We start from the raw sequence: 19109 nt of genomic DNA, 5'->3' as shown, positions 1-19109 counted from the left end.
ATCCGCCAAACAAATCGATTTCCGCCCCGTCCCACCTAGGGGTTGCACTTAACCTGAAACTTGTGCGGCTTCCTCGCGGCACCCGCGACCCACAATTCTGTTATTCATTCTGTTTCAGTTTAAGCTATTTCATCAGCGCGTTCAGTCCAGTCTAGTCCTCCACTATTCGCTATGAAGCTCATCCATGTGGCACTCTACTGCTATGGCTTACTGGCCACCGTCAGTGGACTCAGCTTTACGGTCACCTCAAGGATCTTCATGGACGTGAAACATAATAAGCAGCCCATAGGGCGGATCACCTTCGGCCTGTTTGGAAAGCTGGCCCCCAAGACGGTGGCCAACTTCCGGCATATTTGCCTGCGCGGAATCAACGGTACCAGCTACGTGGGTGCCCGCTTCCACCGGGTGGTGGATCGATTTCTGGTTCAAGGCGGAGACATCCTACACGGCGACGGTACCGGCTCCATTAGCATCTACGGCGACTACTTTGAGGATGAGGACAAGGCCCTGGCAGTTGAGCATAACCGTCCCGGGTATCTGGGCATGGCGAACCGGGGACCAGATACCAACGGATGCCAGTTTTATGTAACGACAGTTGGTGCCAAGTGGCTGGACGGTAAACACACGGTCTTCGGAAAGGTTCTCGAGGGCATGGACACAATCTATGCCATAGAAGATGTGAGTAACCCCTGAATCTGATCCTCTATTTTCTCTGAATAATACATTTTTCGTTTCCTATCAGGTAAAAACAGACACGGATGACTTTCCCGTGCAGCCGGTCGTCATCTCCAACTGCGGTGAGATTCCCACCGAGCAGTTCGAGTTCTATCCAGACGACTATAACATACTCGGGTGGATCAAAGCGGCGGGTCTGCCCGTGACAAGCTCCTTTCTCGTGTTACTCATCTTTCACTATTTCTTTCGACAGCTGAACATGTACTGTTGAACCCCACCTCCCAAAACGAAGGAAGAGCTTTATTAATGCACATAAACACAATATATAAACCGTAATATTCAACGCTAACACCCACAATGAATAGAAATAAGTCAAGTGGCGATATAGCCTTTCAGCAGGATAGGAAGGGTAGGACCCATGTGAAGCTATAGGGAAGGATATAGGATATAGAAAAGAAGCTTGCTTGTGAAACGTTTACTCACGTCTATGTATATGTAGTCCTCGACCAATTGATTCTTTTGGTAGTAACGCGACTCTGGCTTGAAGTAGCCAACGACTCGGACATCGACCCCGGAGTAGTTCATCTGACTGTCTGAGTATACTTTGGCAAGGGTAAAGTGATGCTTGTGGTCGGGATAGATCGAGAGATTGAGACTGTTGTAGTATTCCTCCATTAAGTGCCGGTCTTTGCCTAACAGTGACCGCTGATGTTTCAGCAGTTGGTCCAGATCGAAGGAGTGGGCGTGCTTCAGATTGGGATCCTGGGCATCCATCAGGCGCTCCAGCATGTTTCGATATTTCTTCTTGAAGTACTCCAGAGCCGTGCACTTTTCGGACCAGAACGAGAATTTCTTATCAGCGCTAATGAGAATCGAGACGCGTAGATAAGATAGAATATATGGTGATTTACATTTCGCCTTCAACTTTTGATACTCACTGCAGTTCGGGGCTAATGCTAAAGTCGACAAAGAGACCGGGTATCCGGACAGCCGTGCGGGCGGCGGCTATCAGCTTCCCGGGGCCGAAGAAGTGCAGCTGCAGTTCGAAGCGGCGCAAGGTGTTGCGATTGAGATGACCAAGGTCCAGGATGTGGCCCTGCTGCTCGCAGGGAATGGGTTGGACGGTGAAGTGCTTGACATTCGGCGGCAGCTTGTAGCTGGCCGCCTTGTGGAGTTTTTGCTGGCTCTGGTAGACCTCTTGGTGCTTGGCATACAACTCGGAGCTGTCGCGGAGGCGGTTGCGATATCGCTCGCCGAGAAGCATCTGCTTGAGAATGGTAGCGTGGGGCAGCTCCTGGTTGTTGTTGACCAGCACGTAGCTCCGGACCATTTTGAACAGCTGGGTGTCGTGATAGCGCTGTCGCGCACTGGACATATCCTCTTCGCTCTCCGAGAGCTGACTGAAATCTTCGGATATGACATCCTCCTGTATGCCTTCCTCCTCGCCATCGGCTGCGGTCAGCTCCCCATCCGTCTCGGTGATGCTCTTGAACATCTCATAGTAGTATATGCGCTGCAACAGGCGATATTCCTCCAGGATAGCAAGCTGCTCCTGGGGGACCCCTTTCAGCTTCGAGTCCGTCTCCAAAATGGGCATCACCCCTTGGCCCCTCAGACAAAAGTGGTTCGAGGCACTGGCGTTGATCACCACCCCGAAAGTGTGGCAGAAGCTCTCGCTGAAGCCGAGGACACCTTTGACCCGAATCTGGTCGCTGGCCAGAGGTTCCAAGTGAATGTAATCGCTGCTGACTAGCTTGCAGTAGCCCTCGATGAAACGCTTCTCCTGTGATCTCTCCGGCGGAATCTCCAGGACCACCAGTTGTAGATGGTATTTGGTCACGTTCGTGACGCGCACTACGGCATTGAAACTCTCGTACCACGGCTGAAGGGGAGACAAGATGAGATAAAGGAGGGCGAGTGGAGTGTCCTGTGCCTGTTCATGTGCCTACCTTAGTCCCTAGGTAAACGCTCTCCTTGTGGAACTTGATCTTCTGTGCGAGATTGACCAAAGTGACCGACAAGTACTGGCTGCGTCCGCCCACAACCGTGAGCTGGAAGAGGGCCCGCATTTCGTGTGAGCGCCGAATGTGGGGCAAGTGCAGCAGGCATTGGTGGTCCGGCTGGACGTCGGGCACCTCCACCTCGCCCTGCTTCTCGTGGAAGTAAATGAAGCGCTCGGCGAAACAGTACTCCGAGGAGGCGGGAGAAAGCTGGTCACTGGAATCGACGTGGAGTCTGTTGAGCAGGTCGTAGATGGTGTCACGCACGAAGCTCGAGGTGCTGTTCTGCTCCATTGCGGTGTCTTCTCCAGACTGTTCCTCCTTTGGGTATACAAGGGGTCGGTGGCTGAGATCCAGGTCGTTGACGATCTCATCGAGTATCTCCAGGATGAGGTCGCCCGTCTCCGAGTGGTGGCTGAATTGGCAGCGGCACTGCTGGTAGCGGAGGGTCATGTTGGGCTCGTCCTCGCAGCTGAAGTTGTACTCGAGCATGCGCAGGATTTCCGAGAGGAAGTCGGCGACCATGCCCTCCGGATCATCAATGTCTCCCACGAACTGCTCGGACGTCTCCAGGCGCTTCCACTTGAATTCGGCCCGCAGGCAGCCCTGATTGATGAGACTTACGTTGCTGTCGAATGGTATGCCACGGTCGAAGAGCACCACCTCGGGCTGGAGGATGAGTACGTCAGGCGCCTGGACAGAGACCTTCAGGGAGAGCGCGTTCAATTGTCGCCCCAGGGCCCAGACGCTGATGCGACCCTCCATCTGCTTGCAGAACAACTGCTTCATGGCCGCCCTGTTAAGGATGACAAATATCTCCTTGTGCTGCAGCGCCTCGATGGGCATGAGGATCTCCTTTTCGAATGAGTCCTCGTAGAGCTCCTTGATTCGAAAGGGCCCTGTGGCCTGGAGCCTAACCTCGGCAATGGGAACCGAATGCTGGTTGATCAGAATAGGGGTCTGTACGTTTGAGCGCTCCCTCAGCGGCTCACAGCTATGGTATTGGAAGAGCATCTGCTTGCGGTTCCAGATCAGCTGGCAGTCGGTGAATGTGGCCTTGGCCGTGACCTTGATGGTGTATTTGCGCTGCGGATATTTTTGGTCGGTGACCTGGAGCAGAAAGTCGCTGAAAACCACGCCCTCCTGGCAGGAGCTAGTCATTATCTCAAGGGTTTCCACGCATTCCGGGGGTAGGTAGAGATGCTTGGGCATTATATCAAAACGGGCCGTCAGTGGCTGAGAGGAGCAGGACGAGAATCGTCCATTTTTCTGGGCGTAGGTCTTCAGGCGGGTGATGGTGACGCGGTAGGAGCGGAGGCCCTTATTGATCACCTTCACAGGGAAGCGGTGGTTGTAGATTTTGTCGTGGAACTCTTCCTTGGTGTCGGTGTAGAGCAGCCCAGCATCGAAGCCCTCTCTTATGTTGGGCTCAAAGTACAGCGGCACTCCCTCTACCAGGAACGTGATGGGTATCTCCATCACGTGGTCAAACTGCAAGTCCACATAAAGGATGTTCTGGTAGAGGTCTGGATCGGGGAATATCGCCACCAACGTGGTGTACATGCTCTGTCCAGTCGAGGCCAGTACTCCGCCCCTTGTTGTCAGATATTGACCGGTGGTGTCCTTCTATAGAAAGAGCATACAAAAGTGATAGCTAAGAACAGAATAACTGACATTTTCCTTACCAAATTCATTGTTAGCTTAGTGTTGGTGGGCGTGTAGTTGTCTATGTAGAAGTGGACCTTGTGAAGCTCATAGGTCTGCAGGCGATGGTGCACATAGGTGGGCGAGATGCGTATCTCAGTGGGCAGGACGTTGGCGATCAGATGAAAGGGGTAGGGCCGAGGGGCGCCTACAATCTTGACCAGACCCGTAAGCCGGGTATTGCCCAGAGAGCGAAAGGTGACCGTGCATTTAGCGAAGATGCGAGAACCAGAGCCAATGTAAAACTTCCAGATTCCATCCCGAAAATTCATCTCGTTTGGCTATCGGAGGAGAAGTGGGTTAAACCAAATCGACACGCAGAATGGATGAATAGATGCTCACAATGACATCAAAGTGCAGAAAACCACCGGTGGTGGATCTGTTATAGAAGCTCATGTCAAACTCGTACTTCTCGCCCGCATAGACAGTCCTAGGCGAGAGGTCCACCATGTTGGTCCACTCAATCTCTGGGGTCACGCAGTTGTACTCGAACCATAGCTTGGAGCACAGAAAATCCGACTTGATGAGCGTCTTCACGCTTTGATGATCCTCACTGGAGCCCGAATTGGACAGAACTGAGGGGCAGATGCGGACGTTGAGGGCGCGATGGAAGTACCCCACCTGGTTGGGGATCAGCAGGATGGTGATGGTGCGTCCAGTGTTAGGCCGCAGGTAGATAATCTCGTTGTCGCAGTAGACCTCACGCGGGTCACTGGGTATCGCGTTCCAGTCCATGAAAATAAAGTTGTTGTGCTTGGTGAATATGGAGAAGTACTTGGTATTGATGAGTCCATGCAGCGCCTCCTGGATCACCCGCTTGTCAGTCTCCGTCTTGTCGAAAATCTTCTGCTTCTTCAGGTTCGTCAGCAGGTGACTGGCCAACATTGGAACGGGCTCTAAGGAAACAGATATCAAATTATCCGTGGATCAGTATCCATTAGAGATGGTATTACCCATCACTTCCTCCTCGAATTCCATGCTGTACAAGGACTCGTTTATGTGGAGGGACTTCATAGACAGCATATCCGGCGTGTTTGACGTCAGGTTGATGCTGTTGTACTCCAGAGAATCGTTGCGCATGTCCTCGTGGGCCCGTTGCAAGTGCTTGATGGGATCCCGCACAGTGATGGGCAGCATCTCCGTGGAGTCGCGAATGTTCAGCACCAACGGCTGCTCCTCCCCATCGTCGCTGGCCTTCACCTGCAGCGTAATAGGCACCGCCAGCGGATTCATGAGCAGCATATACCGCTTCTGAGGCACGGCCATGGGTATGCTGCCGAATTCTACGAGTTGTGGAAAGGTGCGCAGCTGGACATGCTGCCCAGTTCCTCTGGAAGCAGGATGGAGGAGTTGTTGGTAGGAGGTCGTGCTAACGGAAATTTTCTGATCACTCACTTGAGGTAGACCTTGTAGTGGGCTCCATTCACTACCTTAAAGCGCAGCGTGATCGTGAAACGGGCGGGATGGGTGGTGTAGAAGGACAGGTTAAAGGTGCCCCGGCAGCAGGGCTCCAGAGAAAATCCCTCCATGGGCGTCATGCGCACCCCGCCCATGTCCGGCTCGAGAGTGTCCTTGTAGGCCACCTTGGCGGGCACAGCTGGAAGTAACCAGAGGACATACATATGTAGATGAAGTGGTCGGCAAAGTCTTCAGACTCACCATCCACATTAAGGATCTTGATTTGGGAGCAGTGCTCCTCCCCTAGATAGATCTTGCGAAAGTCAATCAACTTGGGATACACCTCCACCTCGATGCCGTCAATCTCTCCGGAGACAACGAGGAAGTGCGACTCGATGCAATCTTCGGAATCGGTAAAGCAAAAGGTGAGGCGGGTGCGCTGGAAGTACGGTGGCTCCGCATCGTCTGGGAAGGGTTCCGTGGCGTCGTACAAGGGCCTAAAGCTCACGACGATTTCCGCCGACGACCAGGATGGAATCGAGTGCGGCGTAACGAACCCGAAGTGCTTGGCGGCTGAGATGCTGTATCTGACGTTCTGTATGTTGGGATTTTCCTCAAAGTCGAAGAGAAGGACGCTGCGCATGCTGACGGCCTCATCGATCAGTTTGTTCGAGAAATGGGAGTCAATGCTCTGCGACGCCGACTCTGCCAGATTCGGGTTTCCGTCGAAATTGCAGGACACCCTCACCTCGTGTGGCGACTCGTTGCACACGGTTATAGTGCGTTGCTCCTCGCGGGAGAACTTGGTCAGGCCGAAGGATACGCTACCTCCACTCAAATGAGCGCCCATCGACTTGGCCGTGAAGTCGAAAATGATAATTTTGGATGCACCTAGGAAGGGAGAAATTACTCGTATGAATGCTGCGACGGCGACAGATCTCTTGTCACGAATACCTACTCACACCGAACTTAATGTTGAAGAATCCCTTCAGCGATTGCAGCTTCTGGACGTGGAATACCAGGAGCACTTTGATATAGTCCTTTGGCGGCAGCAGATCCTTGTTCAGAGTGTTCAAAGTCAGTCCCCGATTCGTGCTACAATGGGAGTCAGCATTCAGATTGGATTCGGTGATGTGATTTGAACGACTAGTACATACTTTCTGAAGCGCATTCGGATGCGTTCTTTTGTGGGATTGTAGATGATCATCTCGTAATACGACTTGTTGTTAGGGACGCAGCGCGGCAGGGTTAAGAACTCGCATAATGAGGGTTCCTCTAGCTTGTACACCACTATAGAGGGGCATCGTACAGACTGGGGACTGATATCTGAGTGGGAGACATACCAATGATGGGCACTTGGAAGATGATGTTCGGGTGAAAGGACTCGACGTAAATGTGGCGCCTTCGGTTGATATCACGCGAGGTGGTGGCTCGGATCCAGATCTTCACCTCTAGCGTCTGGTCGGTTTCCAGGTAGCGATGCAGATCCAATTCGGGTATCGAGATGGATGTGTCCACGGGGCTGTCCGTGCTTACTTGGATCAGTCGGGGATACTGTATGGGTGTGGGTTGATCAGCGACGAAGATTGAGGACTCGAATATATGGGTGATAGCCTACCAGTCCATTGTTCCTGATGTTGAGCGTGAGGCCGTAGGTGGAGTTGACCTTGAAACGGCGATGGTGAATCATAATACGAGGCATGATGTGCAGCGAATCAATCAGGTTGGAGTACTCGCTATAGTCTGCGGGGTAACAGGGAGGTATATGGGGAATGTCTTCAAGATGGCCTTCAAGCTTACACTCTTTGGCTATGCAGCAGAAGTTCCCCTTTGATTTTGGCGTATTCCGCCTTGCACTAATTCGCAATTCCTCTGTCTCTGACTCGGTTCTGACTGGCACCTTGTCATCGTCAGTATCTACGCGTGGCGCTGGCGCGTCATTGGCCACATGGTGTACTTCAGTATCACTCATCGTCAAATATGTGCTATTTCGAATAAAATAAAATATAATATTTTAAATATATATTATAATTTGAGTTTAAATGCAAAGTGAAATTCAAATTTGCGCCACAATTTCACAACGATTTCCAGCAGTCTGGCAATGCCTTGGCGCATTGGTTTTCAAATGTTAATTGTCCAACACTGACAATTTTAGGTTTTCCAATGGTTCACGTCTCGGATCCTATGGCTGACCACTAGGTTAATGTCTCGGATGGATCCGTCTATATAATTTATGTCGGGGTCCGATACTCAATGCTAAAGTTCCTCGCAGCCGTGCGGCCAGCCGAGGCGGTGCCTCAAGCCGAGCAGCCAACCATATACATGTATGTATGTATCTCATTTTCCTAACATTATATTCTGTCTCATTTTCTTTCGCTTTGAATGTCCTTCCATCGCATGATACGGTCTGGTGCGAGGTGCGGTGAGGGTTTGCTGGCGGAAAACAATTTCAATTTGGCAATGACCAACGCAGCGTGAGACCCACAAAATGTCGAACGTGTTGCAGCCACATCTTCGACCTCAGCCCCAAAACCCAACCTCAGCTCTGGTTCCAATCCCATTCCCATCCTCAATCCCATCCTCATCTCCATCTCCATCTCCATCTCCGGGTTCCATCTAGACGGAGAGCAATCCCAACCGCAGAGCTGCCAATGCACAACAAAGTCCGGCTGCTTGCCTTATTTATTTGTTGGTCCGTTCGCTCCGTTGCTCTGCTTGCTCTCTATCCTACTGCATTTGGCAAAGGACATTTCGTCCTTTTGTGCAAAATTAATGATATGGGCCTGGGCCTGGGCCTGCCCCAGGATGCCTATGCTGTGCTGTGCTCTGACTGTTGTGCGGTTGGCCTCTCCTATTGCCATTTTTATTGTCAACGGGTCCGAACTTGAGATAAAAATTTGCCGGAAAAGCCAGGCGACCACAAAAAGCCGTACAAAGAAAATTGAAAGAAATGGTTGGCAACAGAAGGGTATCAAAGGACTAGGAGAAGAAAGAGGAGGAGGATTTGCATGTGTTCCCACTCTCATTTCCATTGTTTGCCTGTGGGCTGTGGGCGTGTCCTCGGACCTGTTATCGCCGGCAAAACGCTTATAAATCACGGCACTTCACATGCATCCTCGGACCTCCTCCACGGATGCGGACAGCGACACAGATAACGGCGCTGTCCGCCTGCCGCACATGTCCGCTGGGACGGTATGGAGCGGTTAGAGCGGGAGAAGGGTTGGCCCAAAATTGCAGCATCCTTCCATGGTTTGGCAGGGGGAAGGACTCAAAGACTCGGGCATGTTACATTGATGGAAAACAATTGCCAGTCAGTCCCAGACCCCCCACTCATCACATCACAGTTGAGTTGCTATTTTTATTGAGTACAAATTGGATGCCATAATGATGACAAAGAACAGCGCCCAGTCCCAGTTCCACTCCATTCCCTGTCCCAGTCTGTGCCATTCGCTAGATGACATTTTTATGACATCCAATCCGGAGTCTGCGACTGATTGCTCTTGCTCTCCTCTTGTGCGATGCGGTTGACCAGGGTCGAAGAGCAATGGGAGGGGACCTGGTGCTGCTGCTGCTGCCGCCCGTTGACCCCTCTCCAAAGGGAACCTCAAGGGTTCAAGCAGCGGTGGAGCAGCAAAGGGTTTTTATTTGTCCGGCTTATGTGCTCCTTACGACTGTAAAGTGGCAATTCTTTAACAATTTATGTTGCCAAACCAAAGTCGAGTGTGTGCCCGGCAGTGGGATTGGGTCGGGGACTGGGTCGGGGCGCGTGGGTTATACAAGGATGCTGCCTGCAACAGCTGACGCCGCTTTTCCCACTCCAATCCTCTCACCGCCAACGCCAAAGCCGTAGCCGTCGCTTTTTATTTTGTTGGTCCGTCGGCGGCTGTGAAATTTTCGTGAATTTATGAGCACTTGAGAGCAGGCGCCAACGCCAAAAGCAGCCCTATACGAATACTAGTGCCATTTCATCCCATCCTATCCGCATCTTCGAAGGGCGACTTTGTTGGCCTAATATAAATTTCAGCTCGAACAACAAGAAGCAGCTAGAGGCCGGCGGAGGAGCCAAAGCCCGGCAACATTTTAATGCGGCACGCGGTATTTTTTTGGTTTTTTCTCGCTTCACCCCTAAGTGGCAGCAAACGGGGCAATAAAACGGTCCTCCGAATGTTATGAAAGGATTGCGGGCAAGTGCGATCCCTCGTAAATCGTAGGCCGCCAGAAGGGTTAGGGAGGGAGTGAGGCGTGGCCGGAGTGTGGCGAAAGTGGCAGTCGCATAAAAATTAGTTTACGTGGCACATAATTCTGCATTAATTTCATTTGGAATGGCCCTCAAGAATGGACATGGCAGCAGCATGTGACCCAAAACCACTTCGAGAACTGAATGCGAATGCGACTGTAACTGTGGATGGCTTGCCAAAAACCACTTTGCCACATTTTAAAGTATCTGTCACATAAAGTGTGCACAGGAGACAGACCAGAGAGGAAGAAAGAAGGGACAGAAGGAACAGCCAGGGCTGAGAGCAAACAAAATGCAACAAAATATTTTGTTATGCTGCACACAGAAAAAACATTCAAGACAAAGAAAAACCAGAACGGAAGGAGCCGAAGAAAGGAACCGAAGTTTTGATACCCTTACTAGATCGATTGATCGAACGTTTCCTAAAGTTAATTGAATGCACTCTAAATTTACAATTCAGCGCTTATGTTTCATAATCCTTAAGCGATTATCATATTACCCTCTGGAAGAGTATAGCGCAAGGGTATAGGAGGCCGAGTGGAACGAGTCGGTGGAGGAGCAGCCACAGCAGCGTCCAAACAAGAGAAGAAACAAAAACAGAGACCAGAAGAAAAACAAATGCTTATAAAATGATAAGTTGCAGCTGGATGAGGACGTGAAGTCAAGTGAAATGTAGGAGCAACTGCAAGGACATGAGGAAAGGACAGGAAAGGACCTGCCATCGACGATGTGTTGCGGAAATATTTTGTGTGAAATTATTGCGGCGCTAAAGAAAGAAAAGACAAGACACAAGAACTAGTACTAGACATAGATAATACCCTCTGTCAAAGCTCCATGGAGTGGATATCATGGTTGAGCTCGTTTACACAGCCATTTGCATCACTTAGCATGGCAGTGCGGTGGCGTACACGTGATATTTGTTGCAAGTCCAACGCCAGCTAGCGGGCAACCGCAGCAGCAGCTAATTAGTGTGACAAATTGCTTAGTCCAGAGTCCAGAGGGACAGTGAGACCACAGCCAGAGCCAGGGCCAGGCCAGAGCTCTGATGGCCAGTTGGTTCGCTGTCAGACCAATGCCGAATGAAAACTCATTAAAAATTTACAATTGATTGACTGCCCAATGTCCGCAGTCATCCGTTCGTTTCGAACGTGAATTTTGACAGTCTCCGAGAGTAGACACAGGACACTGGACACTGGACCGACAGACCGAATGGACCATGCCCAGCTGACAAATGATGCACACACAAACGAATCGAGTGTCCATATGGCGACGATGACGATGGCCCCCTCGATGGCTCTGACTGATGCAATTTATGCTAATGCTCGTTAGTGAAATCAAACAGCAACAGAACAGAACAGAGCAACAATTGTGTAAACAACAGGGCCGTAAAGCAAACGCAAAACCAATGTTCGTGTACGTGTGCACAGGATGACGATGGGATGTATGGCTGGATGGGTACGGGTACGGTGCAGAGGGGCAGAGATGCAACTGCAACGGCAACTGCAGCGGCAACTGCATCTGTCGGTTGCACAAAATATTGACGCATATATTGGCAGTGACAATTAATCTGCTAATTGCCAATTTAAGCACGTAAACCAAACACAGGCGGTGGCATCGACATGGCCAGGGCGTGGCCATGCCACAAAGAGGGGGAGGGACAGCAGTGGTCATCCGATGGTACTCCTGACAGGGGTCTCCATTTATGGACGGACCCAAAGCCGACTCCTCGACTGCATCTGCAAGTGAATTTGATTTCCGTTTGATTTATGCGTGCATTACTCGAGTACTTTTGGGTAATTTGAGCTAATGAAAGTCAACAGAGGACATACGAGGCCCAGCACTCAGGATTGAGGATTGGGGGATAAAGGAAGGCTGCTATGGCACACCACTGGCCTGGCATATGAATAATCAAAGTTTAAAGCGAACTCATAAATAAATTAGTTGTGCTGTTGACACGACGACAAATTGATTTACATTCAGAGGTGGCGACATAGATAGAGACAGGCGCAGGGAAGGGGCACGGGAGTGGTGTGAAGTGCCAGTGACTCCGGGAAACCGGAATCCAGAATCCGGATGCAGCACAATAGAGATCTAATGAGCACGCACTGCCTTCCATCTTCCGCCTTCGAGTGGGGCACGAAATATATTTCATCTTTTCCATTGCGCAGAATTCTTGTAAAACTTTCATTCTGCTTAGCCTGGCCCTGAAAGGAGGGGCAAGCCCCGCATCCTTGTCAACCAAATGCGCTCCATTGTTGGCAGTCTCTAGGCTAAGGCTGTCCCTTACTGGAGACTGACGATTGTCGCAGCTCATTAAATCCAAGGCAAGACAGCAAAAGGCAAGCCACAAAAATCCCTTTTTGCTCTCAGACAAAGGGCTTCATTGTCCCCATTCCATATTCCATATTCCCCATTCTCCATTCCCCATCCATGTCCTACTGTCCATCTCTGCCACATTCAAAATGCCATTAAAAGCATACTAAAATTAATTTGTAGCAATTAGTTGCAAATTGCAAGAAAGCAGAGTTGGTCAGAGCAAAGCAAACACAAGCCAAAAGCGAAGGAAACCATGGATCCGAAAGGAGGACTTCTGTCTGGTCTGTCCAGAGCTCTGGCCGCAGAGAAATTGCTCAACATTTTTATGTGTTTTTGCTCATTTAGAGAGCTGTCTATGGCCATGCCGAGCAAAATCATAAAAACCCACTGCCAATTGCCCTCAGAGCCCGCACCGCACCGCACAGAACCGCCCCACGAAGAGACACCAGAGTGCAGGGTAGAGAAGCGGCAGAGTAGTGGAGCATAAATAAATTCTGTGTTATTTTTGGCAATTATTTTCACATTCGACTCTCAGTCCTTCTGTCTGGATGACTGTCCTTCTTGCCCCTATTTCCATCTCTGAGTGTGTCTGGAGCTCATTTGTAATTTGCAGCTAGTCTCAGCTTCCGAGAAATGCTTCTAGCATCAGACGAGAGGCTAGAGTTTGAGAATATTAGGCTAAACAGAAGGCAGGACATGACGAGCAGTCTACTTGTTGCAGTTGGATTCATATTGGTTAGGGTATTCCTCTGTCGAACACTGCTCCTTGGAGACCCCGTTGCTATTTGTTGCTGTGACGCCATTAATTAGCCCCCAACCTACGACTCCTTCTGCGTATCCGTATTCCAAATCCAACTGCGATTCCCAGACAGCGATAGACATCTCGGTGCCGGCATTTGTCTTGACAGGCCAGGAGGAGTATGATGGGGGGCATGACACATGTTGTCAGCAGGCTCATCTTTCTTGCCTCCCATTGCTGCTTCTGCTGCTGCTGCCACACAACTATTCGCTCCGCTAATTGGAAAATGTCACAATTTATTTTATTTTTATGTTTAATTGGATTCGGGCTCACAGAAAGTTTACCCCAGGGGTTGGGGTTGGGGTTTGGGGAAGAAACAGGAGCAGATGGGGGCAGCGGGGCATCCCCGTCGCCTAGGTACGATGCATGATAATTTTCTTAATTTGCACGCCTTGATGAGCAGGAAAGCAGCCAGAGAAGAGGATACAGAAGAGGCAGAGACAGAGGCAAGTTGCTAGTGAGAAAGCGAAACTTTTTCCATTTTGCTGATGGCATGTGTACGTGTAAAAGTTTTGCCCACAGCTGCCATCACAGAGGAGATGGGGGTGGTGGCTGGTGGCTGGGGGCGATGGTTGGCTATGCCAACGACAGCGACAAGAACGACTCTTCAAAGGTGCAAATAAAGTAAATTATTAGATTCTTCTTCGGGCGCTGCTTCTTGTGGATTTCCGCTTCAATTACAGCCACTGCTCGCATAAATTTCACTTGACAAACTTTCTCCTCCGGATAGTTGGATGGCAGCCCGCTCACACACGCACACGCATTGGCAAATTACGGACTTCCGCAGGGATGTGACATGTAATTGCTATTACCTGAACCACCAGCCAACTTTAATGAGTGTCGTGATGCCCACTCTCTATATGGAAGGGGAGCTTGGCTCCATTTCGGCATCATTTAAGAAAAAATTAGAGATCTAGCGATCAGTGATGAAAGACCCAAACTTCAATATCTGCAAACAGAATCGAACTTTGAAACGGCAAATCTTTTGTTCCTTTAGGACCGTATGGTTTAAGGCATGTCTCAGTTTGTCCAGGTATTATTTCCGTTCGACAGCAAGCGATTTCTCCATTTTGGTTTCAGTGCGAGAAACCCCAAGCCTTAATCTAGGGTTACTTTTTCCTCGAATGCGTAATAAGAGATTTAAGTTATCGTTAGCCCCCCCCCCCCCCCCCCTTTTTATTATTTCAGGAGGCAGTGCATAACTTTATATGGCTTTGAAATCAAAGGCGGCTTTAGGTATAATTTCTCAGGCATATAAATAAATCACGTTGTCTGCCAGATAAAAAGCTTTATTGGCTTCATTATGGCATCAGCAGCAACAGCCCGGGCAGCATCAGTATCAGAAGCAACTTCAGCGGCATTCCGGCCAGGCTTAATGAGATATATGCTGACTTACATTGCGTATACGCCATGCGCCACGCCGCATAGGCGGCTTGTCCTTTCCTTCATCTTATGTGTACCCCCGTCCCGGGTCTCCATTCCACCCCCTGCATAGGGGAGGGGGGAGTGCGCATAATAAATTTTCATTTTAATGACTTAACGCATAAAAACAACGAAGAAGCTTCGGCTTACAGGTGTGTGGTTGTTGGATGTTGGTTGTTTTTCTGGTTGCTGTTTTTACAACCATTCCGAGAGCTGAGGAATGTTTTTGCTGCGTTCGGTACATATTTCTTTGCTTCATTTGTTACGCATTTCCCTGCCACAATCCCCTGCCACCCGTATCTGTACAGGGCCCAAGAGGCGTCGCATAAATGTGTTGGCAAAACATTTTTATGATGACGTGCTAAAGGGAACCGCTGGGATCTGTAGGAACAGGGAGTTGGGGATCTCATCGACACCACATCGTGGGGTAACTCGCAGCGCACCTCAACCACGCCCTCGAGCAAAAAGTTAATTAGAAATTATGCTCGAGCTGTGCACGGAGACGCAGGCGGGGAGGACATGTATAATGGGAGCACACAAAGACAGGGACACAGCACACAACACCTTTGGGCTTTCGCAATGAGGCTTAAAAATCACACACACACACACACAGAGAGAGGGCGAGTGACGCATTCTGAGACTCATAAACCTCGACGGCATAAGCATAAAGCTAATGAATGCCACTTTTGATGTGTGTGTGCGTAGAAGGAGCGTGACAAGGCTTAACGCGCCAAGAGCCCACAGTCCGCAGTTCGAAGTGGATCCTAGAGCAATTCGAAGAGCGGCACTCTGCTTGATTCAAGGATAGCCATTGACAAAACAGGAAGGATCTCCAGTTGAGATAAGAGCAAGTTGAAGATCCGGCAACAAAATGTTGAAAAACAAAACTAAATGACGCATCTCCACTCCAGCAGGAGGACATTCATTTGTGGTGTGAGGTGGTAGAATGATATCAATTTTCGCAGTCAATTTTCTTTTATGTGTTTCCGTCGCACTCCTCCACACACCCCACTCAACGGCCACACGCGTGCGTTCGCGTTGTTTTTATAGGACTAAACATATTTTTCGCTTTTGGCTTTGCATACTTTGGGGCGTGCGTGGATTTTCACAGTGCGCTCCCAGGGTTGTCGATTGACTTCGTTTTGGCCTTCACTCCCGCCTCGCACGCAGAACCCCCCAAAGCCTGGCAACCCTACCCATCTGGGTGAAGATGGCTGTGGCTGCGGCTGTGTGCGTGTATTTTTAATACATTTTCGGCAATAACAGAGAGACAGCCATAGCATCAGGGGGAAGGGGACAACAGAAAAAGAGAGGAAAAAATTACCATGCCCGCTTATCAACACACACACATCAGCATCAACATCGTTTTGCGCGATAGCACTTTGGGGAGCAACTATGCAGCGCGTTCGTTCTCTGTGACAGTGACTAATAAAAGTACACATACCCACACACACACACAGAGTTCCTGGCATTCCCACAAAAGCAATATAATAGTCAAGCAGCGGCGCTCGTTTTCCCTCTGCCTCTGCCTCTTCCTCTGCTCTCTCCCACTCTCTCTGTTGTAATATACAATATTTTCCGCTTTCTTTTTCCAGTTTTCATTTGTTACTAAAATCATAAACAAATGTTGGTGCAGAGTTTCCAGCTATCTCGCATTCTATATATGGCCCCAGGCACACACTCACATACCCCTACCCATACTCAGAGAACAAATAAACTGCTCATAAAGCAAAAAATTACAAAAACAAAAAAAAAACAAGAGAAAAGCTACTTCGGGGGTCGAAGACTTAGATACCCTCGAACATCCATTGTTAGTGTGGGAGTTACATATTTATTCATCAGATTTTAAACACAAATCGCAGAGCTATGTAGAAGCGCTTGACAGCCTTAAGATAAATACTAGTATCTTAATATTATTATCCGACTAAGGCGGAGTAATTCACTTTTTGACGTGATGCAATGGAAAAATATCCCAATTTTACTAGGAACCCGACATCTGTATTTGATGAAGCTAGAAATGCTTGTTCCTCTAAGTCGCAAACATTTCTGCAGGCATTATACTCTTCTCCAGGGTACTTTTCAAAAGAAGAAGCAGAACGAAACGAAACGGGGCGAAAAAAAGGCGTAAGAGCCAGTGACTATGAATGGTTGAGGGCAAGGAGGGGATACTGATGGGTATGGTGGGGTAACAGAAGGGGATAGCGACTTAATCTCCATCTAAACGCAATGGAGTCGTAATAACAACAGAAAACAAATAAAAAGCACAAACATACAAGGCGTACTCCACAAACAGATACATACTCCTTCAGCAGATACACGATATCTACACATACGCTTGTGTGTACGAGTATCTGTGTGCATATGGCCGCATTCATAGTTTACGTTTTTTCCACTTCATTTTATACGTTTTGCCCTTGGTCCTCAGCTTTTTTCCATTTCCATGGTTCATCTTTGCCGGCAGGAAGCGTAGGAAAAATGGCAATTTTGTGTGCCCTTTTTTCCCCATTTTTCTTTCATTCCAAGTCGAATGTTGACTGGACTGTCTCACCCACCAACTGACTGACGGGCGGAACCGTCGGAGGGACTTACTCACTCGCTGATGGTCTGACGGAGCAGGAGGCATCTACGAGTGTGTTGCTGATTAGCCCACTCGGGTGCCATTGGCGTGCTTCATTTGATCCTTGGCCGCAGCTCCACAGCCACTTCCAGCTTCAGCTCTAGCCTCTGCCGGAGTCCTGGGACCTGTCGTTGTTGTAACATTGTACATACATGTCCGTTTATGTCCGTTTCCATGTCCGTGTGTGTGTTTAGGTGTAGTCTCTTTTGCCATTCGCTCATCTTGTCCTCTCCATTCTCACTGGCCACAAATATGAGCATGTTGACAACGACAAAAAATACAAAACAACAAAACGAAGCTCAATATGTGGGGTGCCCTACACTATGAGCCTATGAATTTTAGGAAAATTATATATGTGTATATTTTACAAATAATCTACATAATGGGTATCATCTGGTTACGCGCTAAAAGAAAGATTACTGCGACGACTTTATGCTTTATTCGCTGTTATCTATCCTGTGTAAGCGATTAAATCCATATCCCAGCCATCCAAGTAGCGTCTTTCGAGGGCTTCGATGTCGAGTCGATTCATTTCCTCTGCTGTCGCCTCCTTACATGTTCCCTTTTACTATTGTACATGATTGTGTTGTTGTCTCGCCTCATTTGAGTTCTTCTTCGCTCGTATTCTCTGTATTTTCTCTTTTCTCTCTCCTTCGGGGCAGAGGGTATTGCATTTGCTAGGGTATTGAGTGCTTCGACTAGTCCATCCACATCTACATCCACATCCACCCACTCGAGAATGTCTCCCTAATTTGGCCATTATCCAGGTTGATGAGATCGTAAAGTGTATTTGTATTGGTACTCGTGTCTGTACATCTGTATATCTGTGTGTTCGTGCTTGGGTCTGTGTGTTATGCCACGGACGGTTGAGTGCCAGGGCCAAAGTAGGGACAATTTTCAGGTCATTTAATTCAAAAGTCATATGTTGTCGTAATTGAAACCCGCAGGGAGCGACAGTGGCAGCAACACGCCTCGCCACGGAGCTCGAATGTCCATTGAGTTGCATAATTTGATTAAAATATTACGACATATTTATGCTTGGGCTCGTTTCATGCCCGCTTTCGTTTCATTTCGTTTTGGAATATCCAATATTTCATTCGAACCACTCAAAATATTCCTTCCTGTGGTTGACCTCACCACAACGAAGGACAGGGACAGGGACAGGGACAGAGGCAGGGACAACATTTGCTGACTTGGGTAAAACTCGTTGGGGAAATTACAGCCCGAAAAAAGTAGTTTTGTGTAAATTTACATTTTATATTAAAGTGGGAAAAGGCGAGCCGAGGCAGCAGCTGCTCTAGCCCTCCTTCTTCTTCGAGGCTAAATGAGTTTTTAAGCGTTTCACGTCACATGTGTAAGAGTGTGTGTGTGTGTGAAGGAAACCACAAAAATCAAGGCAAAGGCAACATGTGGCAGTGAATGCGGCTGGTAGTTGGGCTCCTTTTTCCTCTAGACCGTGGGGAGCTGCGGTCTGTCTAATTTCTTTATTCACCCATGGGCCAAGAAGAATCGATGTTGCATCATACCAAGGGCTAAGGATCTGCCCTCCCTGATATTTGTGTGGCTGCAACTAATTAGTGGCCACTGCTGCACCAGCTGCACCTGCTGTCTGTCCCTGCATTGGTGTGTCGGTCGGGGACAGTGGTCAGGTTCGGTTGGGGCCATTATTAATGCTGTTGCTGCTGCCATTTTGGCTGCCTCTGCCGCTTGCCACGTCATTGGATATCTCGCTGGCTGGCTGGCTGGCTGGCTGCCCCTTCATCTTCTCCTTCTGTGTCATCTGTTTGCCGTTTCAGTTTTTTCCTGCCACAAGCCAAACACGGTGATAAAGTTAAGAGCCAGCCAGATGAGTGAGTGTGCTGCATGTGAGAGTGTGTGTGGAATGACGGGCCACATGCGACAAAGCACACGATTAAATTACAAAATGTCAATAACGATAAC

At 49.2% G+C, this 19109-nt stretch overlaps 2 protein-coding genes across 4 annotated transcripts in view; one reads left to right on the top strand and one right to left on the bottom strand.

Moving 5' to 3' along the window:
- Positions 1 to 154: 154 nt before the first annotated feature.
- On the top strand, positions 155 to 1018 carry LOC6595602 (peptidyl-prolyl cis-trans isomerase, rhodopsin-specific isozyme). Its single transcript, XM_002020885.2, has 2 exons — positions 155 to 678; positions 743 to 1018. The coding sequence occupies exons 1-2, from the start codon at positions 172 to 174 to the stop codon at positions 944 to 946; spliced, it is 711 nt and encodes a 236-aa protein (XP_002020921.1). The 5' UTR covers positions 155 to 171; the 3' UTR covers positions 947 to 1018.
- A 14-nt stretch (positions 1019 to 1032) lies between these two features.
- Positions 1033 to 19109, bottom strand: part of LOC6595603 — a 99097-nt gene continuing 81020 nt past the window's right edge. The window contains exons 1-15 of one of the 3 annotated variants that reach the window (XM_002020886.2): positions 7925 to 7945; positions 7578 to 7762; positions 7396 to 7520; positions 7121 to 7331; positions 6935 to 7067; positions 6736 to 6872; positions 6039 to 6668; positions 5775 to 5976; positions 5333 to 5709; positions 4722 to 5275; positions 4361 to 4660; positions 2625 to 4301; positions 1614 to 2557; positions 1159 to 1537; positions 1033 to 1101 (exon numbers count right to left, since the gene is read on the bottom strand). In XM_002020886.2, coding sequence (XP_002020922.2) covers positions 1048 to 1101; positions 1159 to 1537; positions 1614 to 2557; positions 2625 to 4301; positions 4361 to 4660; positions 4722 to 5275; positions 5333 to 5709; positions 5775 to 5976; positions 6039 to 6668; positions 6736 to 6872; positions 6935 to 7067; positions 7121 to 7331; positions 7396 to 7520; positions 7578 to 7749 — 5895 coding nt within the window. In that variant the 5' untranslated portion in view covers positions 7750 to 7762; positions 7925 to 7945 and the 3' untranslated portion in view covers positions 1033 to 1047. Of the gene's footprint in view, positions 1102 to 1158; positions 1538 to 1613; positions 2558 to 2624; positions 4302 to 4360; positions 4661 to 4721; positions 5276 to 5332; positions 5710 to 5774; positions 5977 to 6038; positions 6669 to 6735; positions 6873 to 6934; positions 7068 to 7120; positions 7332 to 7395; positions 7521 to 7577; positions 7763 to 7924; positions 7946 to 19109 lie in introns of those variants that run through there. The other 2 variants (XM_026988186.1, XM_026988187.1) reach the window with 2 other exon arrangements.

The sequence above is a fragment of the Drosophila persimilis genome, unplaced genomic scaffold, assembly GCF_003286085.1.
Source record: "Drosophila persimilis strain 14011-0111.01,24,50 unplaced genomic scaffold, DperRS2 tig00000191-arrow-pilon, whole genome shotgun sequence".
Lineage (NCBI taxonomy): Eukaryota > Metazoa > Arthropoda > Insecta > Diptera > Drosophilidae > Drosophila > Drosophila persimilis.
The sequence above is the reverse complement of the archived record's forward strand: the minus strand, read 5'-3'. Positions and strand labels throughout refer to the sequence as shown.

What these genes read in the sequence shown, in the direction of transcription:
- LOC6595602 (XM_002020885.2), top strand. Translation starts at nt 172, where the DNA reads ATGAAGCTCATCCATGTGGCACTCTACTGCTATGGCTTACTGGCCACC. An exon ending in CAATCTATGCCATAGAAGAT is followed by an intron (nt 679 to 742) that starts GTGAGTAACCCC and finishes GTTTCCTATCAG; the next exon opens with GTAAAAACAGACACGGATGA.